The 20,558-nt window shown below is 34.4% G+C and overlaps 2 protein-coding genes across 5 annotated transcripts; both read left to right on the top strand.

The window, feature by feature from the left end:
* The first annotated feature begins 1,408 nt into the window (after positions 1-1,408).
* LOC144554026 (cysteine-rich receptor-like protein kinase 19) lies at positions 1,409-20,347 on the top strand. 4 transcript variants are annotated; one of them, XM_078302223.1, is made up of 8 exons: positions 1,409-1,480; positions 1,542-2,456; positions 17,862-17,963; positions 18,078-18,238; positions 18,714-18,924; positions 19,219-19,456; positions 19,574-19,724; positions 19,834-20,347. In XM_078302223.1, the coding sequence occupies exons 2-8, from the start codon at positions 1,640-1,642 to the stop codon at positions 20,119-20,121; spliced, it is 1,968 nt and encodes a 655-aa protein (XP_078158349.1). In that variant the 5' UTR covers positions 1,409-1,480; positions 1,542-1,639; the 3' UTR covers positions 20,122-20,347. The 4 variants fall into 4 exon arrangements, with proteins under 4 accessions (XP_078158349.1, XP_078158348.1, XP_078158347.1 ...); XM_078302222.1 differs by lacking the exons at positions 1,409-1,480; positions 1,542-2,456 and adding an exon at positions 15,544-16,426 and having other exon boundaries at positions 17,859-17,963; XM_078302221.1 differs by lacking the exons at positions 1,409-1,480; positions 1,542-2,456 and adding an exon at positions 15,544-16,432 and having other exon boundaries at positions 17,859-17,963.
* Positions 3,748-4,335, top strand: LOC144554032 (receptor-like serine/threonine-protein kinase SD1-7). Its single transcript, XM_078302232.1, has 2 exons — positions 3,748-3,896; positions 4,006-4,335. The coding sequence occupies exons 1-2, from the start codon at positions 3,753-3,755 to the stop codon at positions 4,291-4,293; spliced, it is 432 nt and encodes a 143-aa protein (XP_078158358.1). The 5' UTR covers positions 3,748-3,752; the 3' UTR covers positions 4,294-4,335.
* Positions 20,348-20,558: the final 211 nt, after the last annotated feature.

Raw genomic sequence — 20,558 nt, 5'->3', positions numbered from 1 at the left:
CCTAAATACAGTAGAAGCAATAAAAACTAATTGCTCACATAGCATAAGAGCTAGTTTATGGTATGATGACTGCTTTCTCCAGTATTCTAATACCACCTCCACCGCCACAGACGAAAATTCATGGGGGATTATACTCTACGACGTAAAGGACATTTCAAATCCCGACAAATTTGAAGATGAGTAAGGGTTTCAACTGCCCTCTTCTCGTGTCATATAATGACACACAACTAGAGTACTGCAAAGACTTTCACGCATAGTGTTGTATTAGAATTGCAACAATCCTCTTTTCCTGTCATCTAACGAAACTATTGGGGTGCTGCAAAGGCCTTCATGTAGAGTATTGTATTAGGGTTGCAACTGCTCTCTTCTCTTTTCATTCTTACCGAAACTATTGAGCTTTTTTTACTTCAAAAAGTCGATTCGAACCGCTCAACATAATATACATATTGAAATATGCTTGGAGATCAAACTTTACATTTTTTGGGATTTTTTTACTATTTTTTTTAGATGGGTAGAAAATTGCTTTTTTTGGATTGATTATTGATCATAAAAAATAGTGATTTAACAAAATTATAAATAAATAGTAATAATTTTCCCAAAAATATGAAAAAATTGGAAATCTAGAACTTTCAATATGTAGATCATGTTGACTAATTCGGATCGACTTTTTTAACTTTTAAAAGTAAAAAACATTATGAAGTAAAACACTTACTTTCCTTCGTGAAACACCGTAGCCCAACTCTATATATAGCTATAGGCATGAACTCAGAAATGAAGCTAAAAGGTAGGTATAATAGTGAGATAAATTATAAGTTTGACTAATTGACTTACGCTCCTAGCCAGCTTCAGTTTTCCACTTGTACTAGGTGCATTAAATTATAAAAGTGAGATAATAACAAGATATTCCAAATTAAGTTTGACTTGGCCCAAATATATATGCTCCAACCCTCCAACTAAAACGTTATTCGGTTTACAACTCCAGTTAAAACTTATGAGTGAGTCTATGGTAATATGCATATCACGGGTTGTTACCATGCTACGGCTCTATATTTAAGTTTTTAAATCCTAACGGTCGATCCGAACCGTTCATCTTGTTCTCCATATTAATATGTGTTTGGAGACCAAATTTTACATTTTTTGAAATTTTTTTACTATTTTTTTAGATATTTAGAAAATCACTTGATCTGAAAATTCTGAACCATCCAAAAACAGTGATTTTCAATAAATCTAAAAAAATAGTAAAAAAATTTCAAAAAATGTAAAATTTGGTCTCCAAACACATATTAATATGGAAAACAAGATGAACGGTTCGGATCGACCGTTAGGATTTGAAAACTCAAATATAGAGCCGTAGCACGGTGCCAAATCGTGATATGCATATTACCATAGACTTACTCAAAACTTATTATAGAATGAGCCTAGCCATGGAAAAACTAACCCTAAGCCCTAAAATAAGTTTGACTTGGCCCAAATAGCAAATGTTTGGGCCAAGTCAAATATTAGGCCGATTCAAACTAATTTGGGCAGTTTAAACTTCAAAGAGAGTTATAGTCAACTTTATTAATTACCATTCTGACACATAATTGCTCTATGAAAAGAGCAAATCATCCTCCTGTTTTCTATTCCAAAAGCCACAAACATGGCATCTCATTGTAATTCATCTCCACAAAGCTCCTTGCGCCTGTTTCTCCTCATCTTTGCAACAATCTTTCAGCTTGCTACTTCGGCCATCATTTTTCCCATGTGCTCTGATTCAAACTTCACGACGAACAGTACCTACGAATCTAATCGCAACACAATGCTCTCTAACCTTTCTTCGGCTGGATGGCCCACCGGCTTCTCCTTTCAAATCCTTGGAGAAGCCCCTGACCAAGTTTTCGGCCGCGCACTATGCCTCGTCACATATAATTCTTCTGAATGCGAAACATGCCTCCTAAATGCGGTAGAAGCAATAAAAACCAATTGTGCACTTAGCATAAGAGCTGGTTTATGGTATGATCGTAACTGCTTCCTCCGGTACTCTAATACCAACTCCACCATCTCTGACGAAAAGTCATGGTCGATGATACTCTACAGCACAGCTAACGTCTCAAGTCCCATCTCAAATCCCGACAAATTTCAAGATGTGTACAGCAATCTGATGGATAGCCTTGCAGATAGAGCAGCTAATTCCACAAATTTGTTCAAGGTTGATACAGCAAAATATAATGCAAGTATAACATTTTATGGACTGGTGCAGTGTATTCGAGACATTTCGCGAGACGATTGCTATACATGCCTACAGCAATATAGATCCCAGCTCCGAGCCTATGCAGAGGGGAAGCAGGGTGGGACCATGTCAGGCTTCCAATGTTACATACGTATGGAGCTTTATCCATATTTTGATCTTTCTCTTATCGATGCAACGCCCCCTGCCTTGCCTCCTGAGCTCTCTCCCCTGCCAAAGAAAAGTACTGGTATGCACAATTATAATTAATGAACTAGTATAAATTTCTTCTCATGTGTGCCAATAACTGGTATCGGAACATAACCAGTCAATAAAAACCAAGTCAGGTACTTTTAAAACCTGAATTTTGGTATTTGGATGATCTAATAACAAGTTATGGTAAATCTGAACAAAGTCTGGTTTAATTCCAAGCAATGGATCTAATTCCATGCAAGACTATTAGTAGCATGGTTCTGAAAATCGGAATCGGAATCAGAATCAGTCACTTGGTCATGAAATCAGAATCGGATAAATCGGACTGAATCGGATCGGCAACTTAGATTTTTTTGGCAGAAACTTATTTTGTACTAAATAAAATAGAAAAATTGATATTTTGATAGTTAACAGTTTAAATATTTATAACACTCATAATAATTAAGTTCTGATGGATAATAATTAATTTAATTTGCAGTGTAATTACTTAAAATATTAAAATTATCTAATTTTAATAATAAAATAGACTATTTCATAAAATAATAATAAAAACGTTAATGATATTCACAAAAGAGAAATAAAATATTTAATTTCTACATTTTATATTTTCTTAACAATCACATTTAATTTGTAATATAGTACAATCTCATTCTTTACTTTATCCAAAAATAAATAAACAAACCACGGTGTTTGCATCTCCTACACTAGTTAAATATAAAAACAATAATTAATGGCTTCGCAGGCTACAAGCCGGCACTCAAGCAAACCAGTACACTTTTGAGTCTTTGACCAAGTATTTTGTTCAACAGAAAAAAAAATAGTTGTGGGATCACGATATAAAATGGACAAGGTTTATCATGAACCACTGCAAATTCGAATTTTCTATAGTACAAAATTATACACCAAGTCTAGGTATAGAAATAACTAAAGATTCTTCCTCCTAACTCTGCGAAGGACTTCCCCCTTTCTAATTTTTTTCTGAGCACCATTTCCTTCTTCAAAAGATGCAAAACTGAACTTAAAACTCAAATCAATAACAATGATTTTCTTGCTCTCAACCTCAAGATACAACAGAAAGCTAAGGCGGGAGACCAAATCAGTCTAGGACAATGATTTTCACTGCCCATGTACTGACTAAGGCGGGAGACCAACAGTAAACTCGGTGTGACTCGGCCGGAATCGGCTTGACTCGGGTGAACTCGGCTGGAAAATAAAAAAACTCGGCCGAGTCAAGCACTATTCATCCGATTTTTGCTCAAAAACTCGCATAGGCGCGAGACTTGGGTGAAACTCGGCTCGGTTCTGTCCGATTCCAAGTTAACTCAGCGGTTACATGGCTCCAGAGTATGCATCAGAGGGTCTTTTCTCAATGAAATCAGATGTATTCAGCTACGGTGTATTGCTTCTAGAGATTGTAAGCGGCAAAAGGAATATGGGTTTCCACCAATACGGACACTTTCTCAACCTCCTTGGATATGTAAGCTAGGAGCTCACTTTTCTACATTGAAATTACTTGTACTCGATTTAATCTCAGGAACAAAATATAATTCCTATTAAAATCTAGCATTTTTTTTTTCCTTTTTCAGGCATGGGTTAGATGGAAAGATGGCAATTTTTCTGAACTAATTTGCCCAACATTAACCCAAGTGTCCCAAAGACAGATAGAGAGATGCATTCATGTGGCTTTATTGTGTGTACAAGAAAATCAAGTTGATCGACCCATCATGTCAGATGTGATCGTGTTTCTTACAACAGAAAGTATAATCTTACCAGAGCCTAAGCAACCAGCCTATTTCAATGTAAGAGTAACGGAGGAAGCAGTGGGATCATGCTCTATAAATTATGTCACCTTGACCAACCCAAAAGTGAGATAATTTTACTAGAAAAAATTACATCAATTACAATGGAAGTACCTTGCATGGATTAACATAACAGCTCAATTCATTCTTTCCTTTATTCTTTCTATTTCATCCTGTTTCCTTTCTTGTGTATTTACCGTTGTTTTTCTTTCCTTTTTTGATGAGTATTCAAGCGATTCTCTAAGCCTTCAACAATATTATATATAGTTTGTAATGTAGATTGTAAAGATAATGAGATATACATCAATAAAGCAATTAATTCATTAAATTAAATAAATTTCATATAGTATCAGAGCAATGATAAAGATTGTTGAATTTTAGAGATAGATAGTATAAAATGAAGAGAGAAAATTATATTGAGAAAAAAAAGTATTTTTCTTATTACAAAATTTCCTATTTATAATTACAAAGCTCCAAAACTAGCCGTTGGTACTATTTCCTATTTTAGTAATGAAGGTACACGTTACCGTTATCTATCTATATTTGTAAATAAGTAAATTTCTATTTCTATATTAATTAAATAATGAGATCTATAATTTAACACTCCCCCTCAAGCTAGGAATGTATATATCAGATAATCCTAGATTGCTAGTAATCCTTTCAAATGGATTCGGGTCCAAGCCTTTGGTGAAAATATCCGCAAGTTGATCTTCACTTTTAACATACGGTGTTTCTATTTCTTTTGCTTGAACTTTCTCTCTAATGAAGTGGCAATCTACTTCTATATGTTTCGTTCGCTCATGAAACACGGGATTTGATGCTATGTGTCGTGCCGAGTTGTCATCACAAAACATTTTCATAGGTTCTTGAGTTTTAAACCCCATGTCTGACAAAAGTTGCTTAATCCAAGTTAATTCGCTTGCGGTTGATGCCATGGCACGATACTCCGCTTCGGCACTTGAACGTGCCACAACATTTTGTTTCTTGTTTTTCCATGTGACTAAATTTCCGCCTACAAATGTGCAAAAACCGGTTGTCGATTTTCTATCGAAGCTTCCGGCCCAATCTGCATCGGAATAGCCACATATGTTGTTAGAGTTATTGTTTTTCATCAAAATGCACCTTCCGGGATTCCCTTTTAAATATCTCAAAATTCTATTTATAGCTTCTAAATGTGGTGTTCTAGGTGAGTGCATGAACTTACTAATTTGGCTTATGGAAAAAGATATATCCGGACGAGTAACCGTTAGGTAGATTAATTTTCCTACAAGTCTTTGAAATTGGTTCATATCTTTTATTGGTTCACCATCTTCACTATTCAATTTATGTTTGTAATCAAATGGGGTAGAGGCCGGTTTGCATCCTAGTTTGTCGGTTTCTTTTAATAAATCAAGTGTATATTTCCTTTGTGAGATAAAAAGTCCTTTATTTGAAAATGCCACTTTTATTCCTAAAAAATACTTGAGGTATCCTAAATCTTTTATATCAAAATTTTCTTTTAATTGTTTTTTTATTGTTTGGATATGTTCAAAATTATTTCCGGTAACTATAATGTCATCTACGTATACTAGAATTAGAGTTGTGTTGGTTCCATCACAATTGGTAAATAGAGAATGGTCGGCATTACTAACCTTAAAATTACAAGAAATTAAATAAGAGCTAAGTTTGTCATACCATGCCCTTGGAGATTGCTTCAATCCGTAGATTGATTTATTTAGCCTACATACCAAGTTAGAATTGTTTTCCAATTTATGACCGAGTGGTAATGTCATATACACCTCCTCTTCAAGTGTTCCTTGAAGGAAATCATTTTTAACATCCATTTGGTAAAGGTCCCAACCATTATTTACGGCAATAGAGAATAAAATTCTAACGGTATTCATTTTTGCCACCGGTGCAAAGGTTTCATTATAATCTATTCTACAGGTTTGTGTAAACCCTTTGGCAACTAATCTTGCCTTATACCGTTCTATGGTACCATCACTATTATATTTGATTTTATATACCCATTTACATCCAACCGGTTTCTTATTTTTTGGTAAGAGGACTATTTTCCAAGTTTCATTTTGTTCTAAGGCATTAAGTTCTTCTTTCATGGCTTTGCACCAAATTGGATTTTCAATGGCGTCTTGATAATTGTTTGGTTCTAATTTATTTTCAACACAAGTGAGAAATGTATGGTATTCGGATGAAATTTTGTTATAAGAAACAAAATTTTCTATGGGGTATTGAACCGTGTAGGTTTCATAATCTCTAAGTCTAGTTGATGGTATTGGTATCCTAGGTGACCTTCTAATTCCTAAATTATTTTGTACTAAACCTTCACTTGTGTTATTATTAATTTCACTAACTTCATTTTCACAAATATTGGTTGGTTCACAATTTAAGTCATCCATGTAAGGCATCACAATGTGGTTGTTTATATTTGTTTGGTCAAATACTTTTTCTTTGAAGTATGGCTCATTTTCAAAAAATGTAACATTTCTAGAAAGATATAATTTTTTGTTAATTGGATCATAACATTTATAACCCTTTTTGTAATATGAGTATCCTAAAAATATAGTTTTTTGTGACACAAAATCAAGTTTATCTTTTCTTTTGATATGCACAAAACTTGTGCAACCAAATATTCTTAAATGGTCATATGTAATTTTTTGTTGGTAGATGATTTCTAACGGACTTTTATTACATAAACCCACACTTGGTAGTCTATTAATTAAATGTGTGGCACATAGTAGGGCATCCGACCAATAAATTTTAGGAACATTATTTTGAAATAGTAAAGTTCGTGTCATTTCTAATAAATGTCTATTTTTTCTTTCCGATACTCCATTTTGTTCCAGAGTATTTATGCAAGTTGTTTGATGTATGATTCATTTTTCTCTACAAAGGTTTGAAAATTTGTTGTTTATAAATTCAGTTCCATTATCCGATCTAAAAATTTTGAGTTTGGCATTAAATTGAGTTTCTATAAGACATAAGAATTCAAAAAAACACCCAAACACTTCATCTTTAGATTTTAATAAATACAACCAAGTAGTTTTTGAGAAATCATCAATAAAAATAACAAAATACTTAAATCCATTATATGAATCAATTGGGGCCGGTCCCCATACATCGGAGTGAACTAAATCAAATAAAGCCTTAGTTTTGCTAAAGAAAGGTACAAAAGGAAGCTTTGTTTGCTTAGCTAACTTACATGTTTCACAATTCATATAATTTGAATTTTTAAAATCTAAAATACTACTTAAAGTCTTATCGGATGGATGCCCAAGTCTCTTGTGCCATAGATCAAAATTAACGGTCTTTGCGGAAGCACACAAATTAAATTGCTTGGAGTTCAATAAATAATGTCCGTTTTGTAAAAATCCCTCACCAATCTTGACTCCGGTTTCCCGGTCCTGAAATACGACGTTTTTACAAGAGAAAATTGCATTACAATTTAATTGTTGTGTTAATTTATTTATAGAAAGTAAGTTTATGGGAAATGTTTCTAAGTATAAAACATTTTTAATTAACTTGTTACATAAATTAATTTCCCCTATGCCATTTATTGGTGCCTTCATGCCATTTGCAACTAAGACAAATTTATCATTCTTGGTCGGGTTTATATTTGATAACAATTGTTTGTTACCAAACATATGGTCGGTTGCTCCACTATCTATAATAATTTGGTTAAAAAATAAATCTTTTGAGTTAGAGGCAATACCACATGCACTAGGGGTGTTTTGGCTCCCAAGCAGCGCAGAAAGATGCTCCATAGCTTGATGCACTTGATCCCCAGCGCCATATCCACCTCCTGACCCGTTTATTGACCCGCCAGTGCTATAATAAGCTCCTGACCCGGTTGAACTTGACCCGCCAGCGCAATTCTGCCCCTGACCCGGTTGAACTGACCCGCCAGCGTCATATGGGAACTGACCCGCTAGACCTGACCCGTTTCCGTAAAAAACTGAGTTAACGGGTCCGCCTAGTTTATTGGGTCCGCCTAGATGATCAACATATCCGCCAGACTGGCTAATGGGTCCGAAATAACCAGTAACGGGTCCGCTATTTGTAATGGGTCTGAACATTGGGTCGCTGAATCCTCCAGAGTGGCTAATGGGTCCGCCTGGATACATGTGGGTTCCCAATCCGACTTGATTCGGACCCGTTAGTCTATTGACCCCTTCTTCTTCGTTTGAAACCGCGTATGTTTTATTTTTTTCACCGTTTCTTCCCCAATTTTGCCCATCTCCTCCTTTCTCTCCTCTAATTTTTTTAGGTTTGAGATGCGGATAGAGAAACCAACACCGATCTTGAGTGTGACCCTCTCTTTTACAGTGATTGCATTTTTCATTTTTGTTTTGATTTGGTCGATTTTGATTGAAATTGGGGTTTTTTACGGCTAAACCACGAATCTCGTGTTCCTCAGATTTTGTGATCTGTAGACCACCCATGACTGACCTCCTACTTTCCTCTTGTTGAATTAAGTTTTGAATTTGAGAATAAGAGGGAAGAGGTACCGTAGTCATGATTTGAGACCTTACCGCTTCATAGCTCGGATTTAACCCGGCGAGGTATTGAAAGATGTCATCTTCTTCATCTCGTTTCTGAAGTGTGGTCAGATCTGTGGTTAGAGGCCGGTAAGTCCGAAGTTCGGCCTTTTTCTTCTTAAGAGCACCGAGGTACTCGGTATTACTTCTTGTTCCTTGCTTTTCTTGTTGGATTTCTTGCATAAGTTGATAGATATGGGAAAAATTATTTTGTTGCCCGTACATGGTTTTTACGGCTTCCCACAACTCATACGCCGTGTCGGCCGTCTCGAAGAGGTCGGCTACGGTTGGTTCCATTGACAACATGAGCAAGGTTATGATTCTATCATTTTTTGTTCTCCAATTTTTTGCTGCCTTTTTTTCAATTTCGGTCTTATTTTCTGGATTTACTACCGTTGGCTCTTTCATCTCGCCGGTGATATATTCTAACACCTCCCGACCACTTAGAGCTCTATATGCAGCCTTTGCCCATGATAAATAGTTTTGGCCATTGAGCAAAATATGTGTTAGCTTTTGTTGCCCTTGCCCTTCTTGAGTCATTTTGATTTTTGCAGATTTTTGCTATTTTTTGGTACCGACTAGTTTTGTTAGTTTATGTGGTACTTGGGCGGTATATTTCAGATCTGTTGCTCTGATACCATGTTGAATTTTAGAGATAGATAGTATAAAATGAAGAGAGAAAATTATATTGAGAAAAAAAGGTATTCTTCTTATTACAAGATTTCCTATTTATAATTACAAAGCTCCAAAACTAGCCGTTGGTACTATTTCCTATTTTAGTAATGAATGTACACGTTACCGTTATCTATCTATATTTGTAAATAAGTAAATTTCTATTTCTATATTAATTAAATAATGAGATCTATAATTTAACAAAGATCATCAAACTACATACCGATAAAAGAGAATTACATTCCAGTAAAGTGGCTTTGCCAAAATTAATCAAAGTGGCTCATACTCAAACCTCCGACCAGAGACGACGACACTCACTAAGGCTCCGGTCAGGAAATAATACAGTCAACCGTTGGGGCCACTACTCCATTTTCCATTCGTCAGGAAGAAAGTTCAGAAGTATTACCAAAGAACCCATTATCTTTCAATTCAAAAGCAAAGTGGCCAGGAAGCATTTTTTTGGTAAATTTTCAAAATTTTCAGCATATTTAATTAACTATTCGATCGACAGTAGATAAAATAGTTTGTATCATAGACTCAAGTGCTGCGAACCATATGACTCGTTGATTATAATTGTTACAAAATTTAGCTTATGTGTAAGCGTAGCTAATTAATGGTATCCAAGTACCAATACTTATAACATATTGTCCATTAGCAAAATCACACAAGAATTGAATTGCAACGTAACATTCACTTATAATTCCTTCAGATTCTGATGTGGCACTGAACCGGGAGCCAACTAATTTTGGTATTTCACCGGTGAGTTCATTGTTTGACACGTTAAAACATGTTAAACACGGTATCTGAGCTAGTAGAGATGGAATGGAGTCATATTTATATTATATAGTTTTCTTTGTCCTGTACATACTCCGACACTCCGACCTGTGTCTCTAGTACCATAGAAGCTGTTTGGCAACATCTCTTAATTCATACTATGATTAAGTCTTAAAGAAACTTAAAGAACCGATGTTTAATTAGTTGTAAGTGATAGCTAAGGAAGTTAAAAAGAGATGGGTTAAGACTCGGAGAAATAATTAAGATCCGTACAAAATGAGACCAAGGAGCCCTTAAAGAGGCTTAAGGAAATGTAAGGTAGCGTGAACTAAGGAGCTGCTTAAAATAAAAAGTTCAGATCAAACAAATTCGTCCCAGAGTTACAGGTGATTTAATTTTATAGTCAAGACTGAGTAGGTTAAATTCATCGTGACTTGGGAGCATTAATTAACTATCACAAATATAATGAATAATTTTGTATTGAATTAGATTTACCTTATATATAAATGAATATTGATTGTAAAAATTTTAATATTTTTTAGCTACATGGTTAAAGCTGAAAAAATGCTGCGCAACGGAGTAATACATTAAAAATGTATAGGCGCAGCCACAGAAGATCTGAACAAATTCCACGCGGGAAAGGCACCACTTTAGTAAAAAGGTGGGTAAGTATTTTAACGGAGAGCTTTTTACTTCATGCAGGGCAAAAATCGAGTGCATCACTGCATAATTTAATAACATTTACACTGAATGAAGTGAAAACTGACCTGTTAAATCTCTATCCTAAAACGGCTCTCCCATCCGACTCCAAAGCCCCAGATTTGTCACACGGTTGTCGGAAAAAGTAATCCATCCCGAATTCAATTCCGAACAGCCAACACCAAACAGCGTTTAACAGATCAACACGTAATCATTAGCTTTATGTAAAAAAAACACGGCAACCGTATCATTCTGCAACCGTGTGATGGACCTACAGGTTTGCTCCAGGGTATCTCGGGCCGGACACGGGTAATTCCGTGACGGACAACGGATAGAATGGGTACGAATACAACGGGTGCTCGGGTAAAACGGGCACAGATAGGTTTTTTTTCAAAAACTCTACCTTATCCGTTTCATACCCGTACCCGTCTCGGGTTCTGGGTGGATAGGCTGATTTTTTTTCACGGGTAGGGCAGTCCGGGTTCACGGATAGGCTGATTTTTTTTCTGTTTTTTTTTTTCTTTGTAAACCAATAAATTATAAATCCAAATTCATTTAAATTAAAATTTATTTGACATGGTTGTATATTTGAACTCAATATTTTTTTGTTATAATAAAATATAAATTAAAATTACTAATTATTTTAAAACAATGTTGCTCAAATCAATTACTTTAAATATAAATCAAAATTACTAATTATTTTAAAACAATGTTGCTTAAATCAATTACTTTAAATTGCATAAATTTAATTAATATATGTATAATATAATATATGTATATGTATATGTATATGTATATATAATATAAGAGGAGGGTTCAAATGCACCATCATTTGGTGCTCCACTATGCTACACATCCCTTATCTCCATTTTCAAAGTCCGAATGATCGATCCGAACCGCACAACATGATCTTCATAATAAAATATGCTTGGAGACCAAATTTTATATTTTTTATAAATTTTTTACTATTTTTTTTTATAGGTACAATATGACTTTATCGGATAGTCCACAATCTCCTTAAAAAATTGATTTTGTGTCTATCTTAAAAAATAGTAAAACAATTCAAGAAAATATATAATTTGGTCTCCAAACATATTTTATTATGAAGATCATGTTGAACGGTTCGGATCGACCGTTCGGACTTTGAAAATGGAGATAAAAGATGTGGAGCATATTGGAGCACCAAAATAATGGTGCATTTGAACCCTCCTCATAATATAATTACATATAATTATATATAATTTAGGTTTTTCTACAATTATATAATATAATATAATTATACAAAAAGCTAAATTACTCTATATGCAAACTAAAAAAATTCTACAATTAATAATTATACTACAAAAACCTAAATTATACTAAACAAAATACCGATCATTGTACGTCTACTGTCGAACGAAAACTTAAACTGAGTTTTTGAGGCACTAAACGATTTTTTTTTTAAATTCTGATGTTTCGGATATTCAGGGATGGTTCCCCGAGATGATATTCGAATCCGTCTCGTCCCCCTCCCCTTTCCAAAAAGTCATCATATGCGCAAATCCGACTTTTCTAGCCAAAGTTATGGCTGTTTAGAGTTTTTTCGAAAGCTAAATTTTGAAAATTCATAACTAACTGTAGAAAAGTCCAAATAAATTGAAATTTGTGTCAATTATATGTATTTTTTTAATGCTCTACATGCTGGTATAATCACTTTTGCATTTTGATCCCTGTATCAGTCCAGACTTGCTGATTTATCAGAAGAGGTCAAATCTGATATACATATACATATATTCCGTGTTTTAAAATGCGGCCGCATGCACTATGTATATATATGTATATATGTATAATATATGTATATGTATTTATAATATAATACATAGAGTGTGACTAAATGCATTCGATAGCACTTCGGCCGAAGTGCTACCGAATACATATTAGTCACACTCATAATACATGTATATATGTATGTATATGTAATATGATATATGTATATGTATATATAATATAATACATGTATATATATATGTATATGTAATATAATATAATACATGTATAATAGAGTAAAGCTAGGGTGTGATGTGCTCACCTAGAGAGTTTGGTGAGCACAACTCCAAAAGTTCATCGGATAGACTTTAAATGCCGAATTCAAACCGTTAAAATCCATGTACTTCATAAGTGATGCATGTACATGCAAAATTTTGAGAAGTTTCAAGTTTATTTGCTACACAGTCAAACGATCAAAGAAATTAACATTTTATAAGTTAATTTATAAGTTATTTTATATATTCAATTTTTATTATTTCTTTGATTGCTTGACCTTGCAGCAAATAAACTTGAAACTTTGAAAATTTTGCATGTGTATGCATCACTCATGAAGTTAATGGATTTCAACGGTTTGGATTCGACATTTAATGTCGATTCGATATACTTTTGGAGTTGTGCTCACCAAACTCTCTTGGTGAGCACATCACACCCTAGCTTTGCTCTGTATAATATATGTATATTACATGAGGAGGGATCAAGTTACAACATTTTTTGAGTTACAACAAGTTACAACAAGCATTATTTACATTTTCAAAGTTCAAATCGTCGATCCAAACCGTTAGATGTGATTTCTACAATAAAATGTGCTTGAAGACCAAATTTTACATTTTTTGAAATTTTTTTACTATTTATTATGGTGGGTACAAAAACTAGTCAAATTCATACCATTGAATTTTGTACCCATCTTAATAAATAATAAAAAAAATTCAAAAAATGTAAAATTTGGTCTCCAAGCACATTTTATTGTAGAGATTACATCTAACGGTTTGGATCGACGATTTGGACTTTGAAAATTAATGTTGTAACTTGATCCCTCCTCATATTACATATACATATAAGATAAATGCTAATGATTATTAAAAAAAATTATCAAATGTCAATCTAATCACTAAATATTATCACCATATTAAAACTTAATAGTACACCAAGTTACTATTTTATTCACATTTGTGGCTATTTTTTAGATATAGAAAACAATTAAAGTTTAACAACGTCAATAACAATATTTGTGGCTATTTTTGAGATGCCACCCGTAAGTTTGTAATTAAATTTAATATGAAATCTCGTTAATGTTTTAGTGTTGTCGAAAAAAACTGATTATTTTTCTATTAAAATGTTATAAACATTATATGTTTATAAGTGAAAAAAAATGTTATATGTTAATAAGTGAAAAAGAAATGTTAATCAACTCATTTTGTTAAGTTTAAAGAATTCAAGTATTTGAAATCGGAATTTTTTAAGAGGGTGGGGGAATTTCCGAATTTTTTTTTTCTTCTTTTTTCTGTTTTTTTTTTTCTTGATTTGAACTGTTGAGGGGGGGAGGGGGGGGCGGGGTTTTGAAAAAAATTGAAATTTTTTTTCAAAAAATGGATACGACAAGTATAGGGTACACGAGTACGGGTACAACGGGCGGGCACGGGTACAACGAGCAAGCACGGGTTCACTCGGGTCCGGGTTTTTTTTCAAAAAAACAGTGACCGGCCCGTTTAATACCCGTATCCGTGTACCCGTTTACTCGTCTATATCCGGGCACGGATATGGATACCCTGGGTAGCTGGTACGGGCGGACCGGTCCGGATTGAGCCCGGCCGGGTTTCAGCAAACCTCTAGATGGCCCAAGACTGCTTTCAGAAAGTCGCGCTGGAGCTTCGCGGCTAGATTCTCAACACTTGCTTGGAAGCTTACAAAACAGAAAGGTCCACACAATATCATCCGTTGGATCCAAGATCTGACGTCTCAAAAGTATCCAGAAGAAAACACGCTATTTCCTCTGTAACCCTGTCAATTCCGAAATCATATCCCCAGAGGTAACACAATATTTCTGTTTACATCTGGACCGTCCGATTCTGATCAAACTTTCAGATCTAAACAAGAATATTTCGTTACCAAATTAGTTGATTTGAATTCGTCAATTCCGAAATCATATCCCCTGAGGTAACACAATATTTTCCCTATGATCAAGATCTTATGTGTATAATGAGGTATTTGGGTATTTAAGAGTGTAAATAATTAGAATTAGATAATAAGAGTAGTTTAAATTAATTAATGAGAATAAAAAATTTTAAATATAAAAATTAGAGTCAATTGACTCGTTGTAAATATGTACTTTATCAATATATTACTAGTTGATATTTAATATATTTAAAGCCATTAATATTGAAAAAAAAACCTACGAAGAATAATCTTTTTTAAAATATTAAAACATATCTCAATAAAGTCGATATAACAACTCTATAGCACTAATTCTTCAAACACAAGACATCCCATCAAAATATTCTTGAAAAATTCATAATAAATATTAATACCAATATGTACAATATTGGTCCCGCAGATATAATATGTGGACCAATTAAATATAGAAATTCTACTGATTAAATGTTTTTTTTTCGAAGATAAAAATAAATATATTTTAAAAACCAGAAATTTAGTACACGCACAATTTAAAACAACAATTTCTTTTAATCTAAATAATAATTTAAAATATAAAATAAATATATTTAAATGTTAAATACACATAGAAGATAGAACTATTCAAAGAATTTATTATAGAATGAAAGAATGGGACGGTTGAACTTTTCCGGTTCAAAGAGACTTCTATAGTCAACAACCATTGTGACACGTAATGACCCTATCAAAAGAGCAAATAATCCTCGTGTTTTCAACCCCAAAAGCCACAAACATGGCCTCTCATTCACGTCCACAATGCTCCTTGCTCTTGTTTCTCCTCTTCTTTGCAACAATCTTTCAGCTTGCTACTTCGGCCATCATTTTGTTGAAGTGCTCTGAATCAAACTTCACGACAAACAGTACCTACCAATCTAATCGCAGCCAACTGCTCTCTAACCTTTCTTCGGCTGGATGGCGCACCGGCTTCTCCTTTCAAACCCTCGGAGAAGACACTGACCAAGTTTTCGGCCGTGCACTGTGCCTCATCCAAATAAATTCTTCTGACTGCCAAACATGCCTCTTAAATGCAGTAGAAGCAATAAAAAGCAATTGCACACGTAGCATAAGAGCTGGTTTATGGTATGATAACTGCTTCGTCCGGTACTCTGATACCAACTCCATCACCGCTGATGAAAAGTCATGGTCACACACAGTCTATGCCTTATATCAGATCTCAAATCCAGAAAAGTTTGGAGAAGTGTACAGCAATCTGATGGGTAGCCTTGCAGATAGAGTAGTAAATTCCACAAATTTGTTCAAGGTTAATACTGCAAATTATACTGGAAATATCACTGAGAATGGCGTGGTATATACTGGAAATATCACCTTATATGGACTGGTACAATGTATTCGAGACATTTCACCACACGATTGCTATACATGCCTAGAGCAATATATCGGCCAGTTCCAAGCCAGTGCATATGGGCAGCAGTGTGGGGCCACGGTAGGCTTCCAATGTTACATACGTATGGAAACCTATCAATATTTTAATCTTTCTCTCATCGATGCAACACCCCCTGCCTTGCCTCCTGAGCTCCCTCCCCTGACAAAGAAAAGTACTGGTATGCACAATTATAATTAATAAAATAGTTTAAATTTCTTCCCCTGTGTGCCAATAACTGGCATAGGAACATAACCGAAAGTATGGAACAGTTTGAATAGTCATATATTCGTTCATTCGCTCATTAGTCAATTAGTTAGTGAACAGCATTTTCTATACCGCGTTTAGTTATGTCACCTGTTGTATGTTTGTGGACCGTACCTGTCTTCTTCATGCTCAATGTTATGTGTAAGTCTAAATTATTGTTTGGTATATTATAACAAACTAATTGATAATTGTAGAGAAAATAAAATTGACTATTCAATGAAGAAAACAAGTTGTTTAGTCACAGCACCTCCCAAGTGGAGGTTAGATATTTGGTTGATGTAGCCATGTGGGACCTCTGGTTGAATGAGCGAGGATGTCTAAATAATGCCAAGCAAGACTATTAATAGTCAACAATGCCCACATCAATCAATCAATTAAATATTGTGGAAAATCAAGACGCATGAAACAAATACTAAATTCAGGTTAGGCCTAAGAGCAAACTAACAACAAATAATAAGTTGGAATAATTTTTCAAATTATACAATAGCTCACAGCAATCTGTTTTTAATAACCATGGTTACTGACTAGTTAATACAGACCTGGTTAATCTTGAATTTTGAACCAGCCATACTGGGCATGAGCTAACTCACGAATTTAGATAGCTGGATCGAGAAAAGGAGGACCCTCCTTTTAAAGAGAGATGGATACAAAAGAGAGGAGAGAGAGGGGGGTCCTCCAGATTTGATTCCCCTGGATCACATCCACAAGTTTTTTTACGACAAGTAAATATAAATATGCTGTGCCCGCCCTCAATGTCCTCAATTCCTCATAGCCCCTGTGCTCAGTGCATTTACAATTTTATTTGAACACATGATTCAAGTTGAATTATGAACCCTTACATTCCTAATTCAGTCTGTTGTCCCCATTTAGTGCGTTGTTTATTCTTAACAGATGCAAAATGCAGAACCAATATCCAAATTACATAACCACCTGACTTAAAATGCTGTCGTAATAGTCTAATGGTACGTGCTAACATTAATCGAACTGAACACTGATTGGTACTGTAGAACATTAGGATCTTAACAAACTCTTGACTCAATATATACAATTCAAACTCTACCGAGCTTGGACAGAAAATTACCCAGAGAAAATAATTATTTGCAATCCAAATAATTAACCCAAATCCGAAGCCGGCCAGACAATAGTTGAAACTTGAAAGTGATCTAACCTGAATCCAACTTGATGAACATTTGCCACCTAATTTCAACTTTCTGAACGTATTTATCCACTAGTTCCTTACGAATGTTGAATCTTTTTCTTCAGTCCTCATCTATGCAAAATTGCAAAATAACTAAACTATTGATATCTGTTGATTATTTCAGCCTCACAAATTTCTTCAGGAGGAAAGAGAAGGCGCCTCATTATAATCATCAGTGTATCAGTGGCATTGCTTATTATTGGCTGCTTCATTGGCCTTTTGTTGATCAGAAAACTGAGATACACAGGTTTAGCTCTTTATATAGTTGAACAGTACTTAATTGTCAACATGTTCATTTGCATGAAAATTTAGCTAACACTTTATACCTTCATTAATGATTTGGACTCTGAGATTTCTCAAGAAGAAGAAATGCTCACAAATAACAACAAAACACTGGATCTATGGAGCAGAGAACGAAGTGCAGATTTCCCCCTCTTCGATTTCAATGAAATAGCAAATGCGACAAGTAACTTTGCATTGGACAATAAACTCGGCGAAGGTGGATTTGGGCCCGTCTATAAGGTGCTTCCTATTTCCTTCCTTTACTTTCCTTTTTTCTTTGTTATTTATTTGAATTGTTAATTTTTTATGGTAATTAAGAATGCAACTGCCATCTTACGTTTTTTGATTGATAAAAAGGTAATTACAAATTAAAGAGCTTAATGCAGTAGTGACAATAACCAAATAACCCCACTAATTATATTACAAGTATGATTCTATTGGTAATCCTATTTTGTTACACCCTCACAGCCCTTTTTGATCTAATCAATTGAAATCTCAGCAAATTTGAATCCATCGAGTTATATCTTGGACCGTGTCACTGACTACTATACGGATAGTCTTCCTTTTATCAGCAATAGAGCAAGAAAATCATTACTTAAAGTATAGGGAATCATTAAAAGAACCGACAAATTAGAAAAATGTATACAAATAATTTATGATGAAATTTAAAGAAGAATTTGGTTTTATTGTGATTAATTCGAAGTTCTTCTTCTAGGGGGTGCTACAAGATGGACTTGAGATAGCTGTCAAGAGGCTTTCTACATATTCGGGTCAAGGTCTAGTTGAGTTTAATAATGAAATCCAACTTATCGCAAAGTTGCAACACAGAAACTTAGTCCGGCTGGTCGGGTGGTGCATACAAGGAGAGGAGAAAATATTGATTTATGAGTTTATGCCTAACAAGAGCTTAGACTATTTCATTTTTGGTATGTCTCTAGAAACCTATTTTTGCAAGGCTTTTGTAATCTTGTATCAGTTTTTTCCTTATGTTACCATAATTAGAATATTAGTTCCATTTTGCAAAACTTATATTTCTTTATAGGGAACTTTTCTTTGTTTTTCATAGTACTTACTAATTCATCAGTAATAAACACTAGGGTTGTTATTAAACGTCATGCAAGACTACCAAGGAAATTTTGAGTGAGTTGTTGGAATGTAATAGCAAAGATAATTCAAATCATTTTCCAATATTACTGTATTAATAATTTGTTGTATCACAGATGAAACAAGACGAGTACTTCTAAATTGGGAAAGGCGATTTGAGATAATTGAAGGCATTGGTCAAGGACTCCTGTATCTCCACAAACACTCGAGGCTAAGAATTGTTCATAGAGATTTGAAAGCAAGTAATGTTCTCTTAGATGCTGAAATGAACCCAAAGATATCTGATTTTGGGTTAGCCAGAATATTTGGTCCCAAGGAGCTCCAAGCAAATACCAATCGGGTGGTAGGAACACAGTAAGTATATATGATGCTTACTATGTCTGTGAATAAGATAATGAAATTAGAAGAAATATAATATTCTAATGATTTATATCATCATATTATGATGTTTTTCTTCTTTATTTTGATCAGCGGTTACATGGCTCCAGAGTATGCATCTGAGGGTCTTTTCTCAATGAAATCAGATGTATTCAGCTTCGGTGTATTGCTTCTGGAGATTGTCAGCGGCAAAAGGAATGTGGGTTTCCACCGATACGGACACTTTCTCAACCTCCTTGGATATGTAAGCTAGGAGCTCACTTTTATACAAATAAATTATTTGTACTCAATTTAATCTCAGGAACAAAATAGAATTCCTGTTCAAGTATAGCATTTTTTTTTTCCTTTTGCAGGCATGGGTTACATGGAAAGATGGGAGTATTTCTGAACTAATTTGTCCAACATTAACCCAAGTGTCCCAAAGACAGATAGAGAGATGCATTCATGTGGCTTTATTGTGTGTACAAGAAAATCAAGTTGATCGACCCATCATGTCAGATGTGATCATGTTTCTTACCACAGAAACTATAATCTTACCAGAGCCTAAGCAGCCAGCCTATTTCAATGTAAGCGTAACGGAGGATGCAGCGGGATCATGCTCTATAAATTATGTCACCTTGACCAACCTAGAAGTGAGATAATTTTACTAGAAAAGATTACATCAATTACAATCGAAATACCATGCATGTAGGGGTGGCAATGAGCTGTTAAAGAGTGAGCTAGGTCACACTCATACTCAGCTTGTTGGTGTATCAAGCGGAGCGAGCGAGTTTGGATTTTAGGTCCCGAGCTAAAACTATTACTCAAGGCTAACTCGTGGCTTGTCCGAGCGAGCTGAGCTAGCTCGTTACTAACTTGGCAAATTTATGAATTTGTATATGTTATTTCCTGCTATATCTTAAATTTTCTTAATACATCTTATCAATTATGACTAAAATAAAATAATATTTATATGATTAATTACTAAGGAATACTCTCAATTCAATTGTAATTAAACAAATCAACTACTATAAATTAACTTTACAGCTGAATTCATACATACAAATATATCAAAAATTCTAAATTCATATAAACATAT

The sequence above is a fragment of the Carex rostrata genome, chromosome 5 (assembly GCF_964058835.1).
Source record: "Carex rostrata chromosome 5, lpCarRost1.2, whole genome shotgun sequence".
NCBI lineage: Eukaryota > Viridiplantae > Streptophyta > Magnoliopsida > Poales > Cyperaceae > Carex > Carex rostrata.
This window is presented reverse-complemented; position numbering and strand designations above follow the sequence as displayed.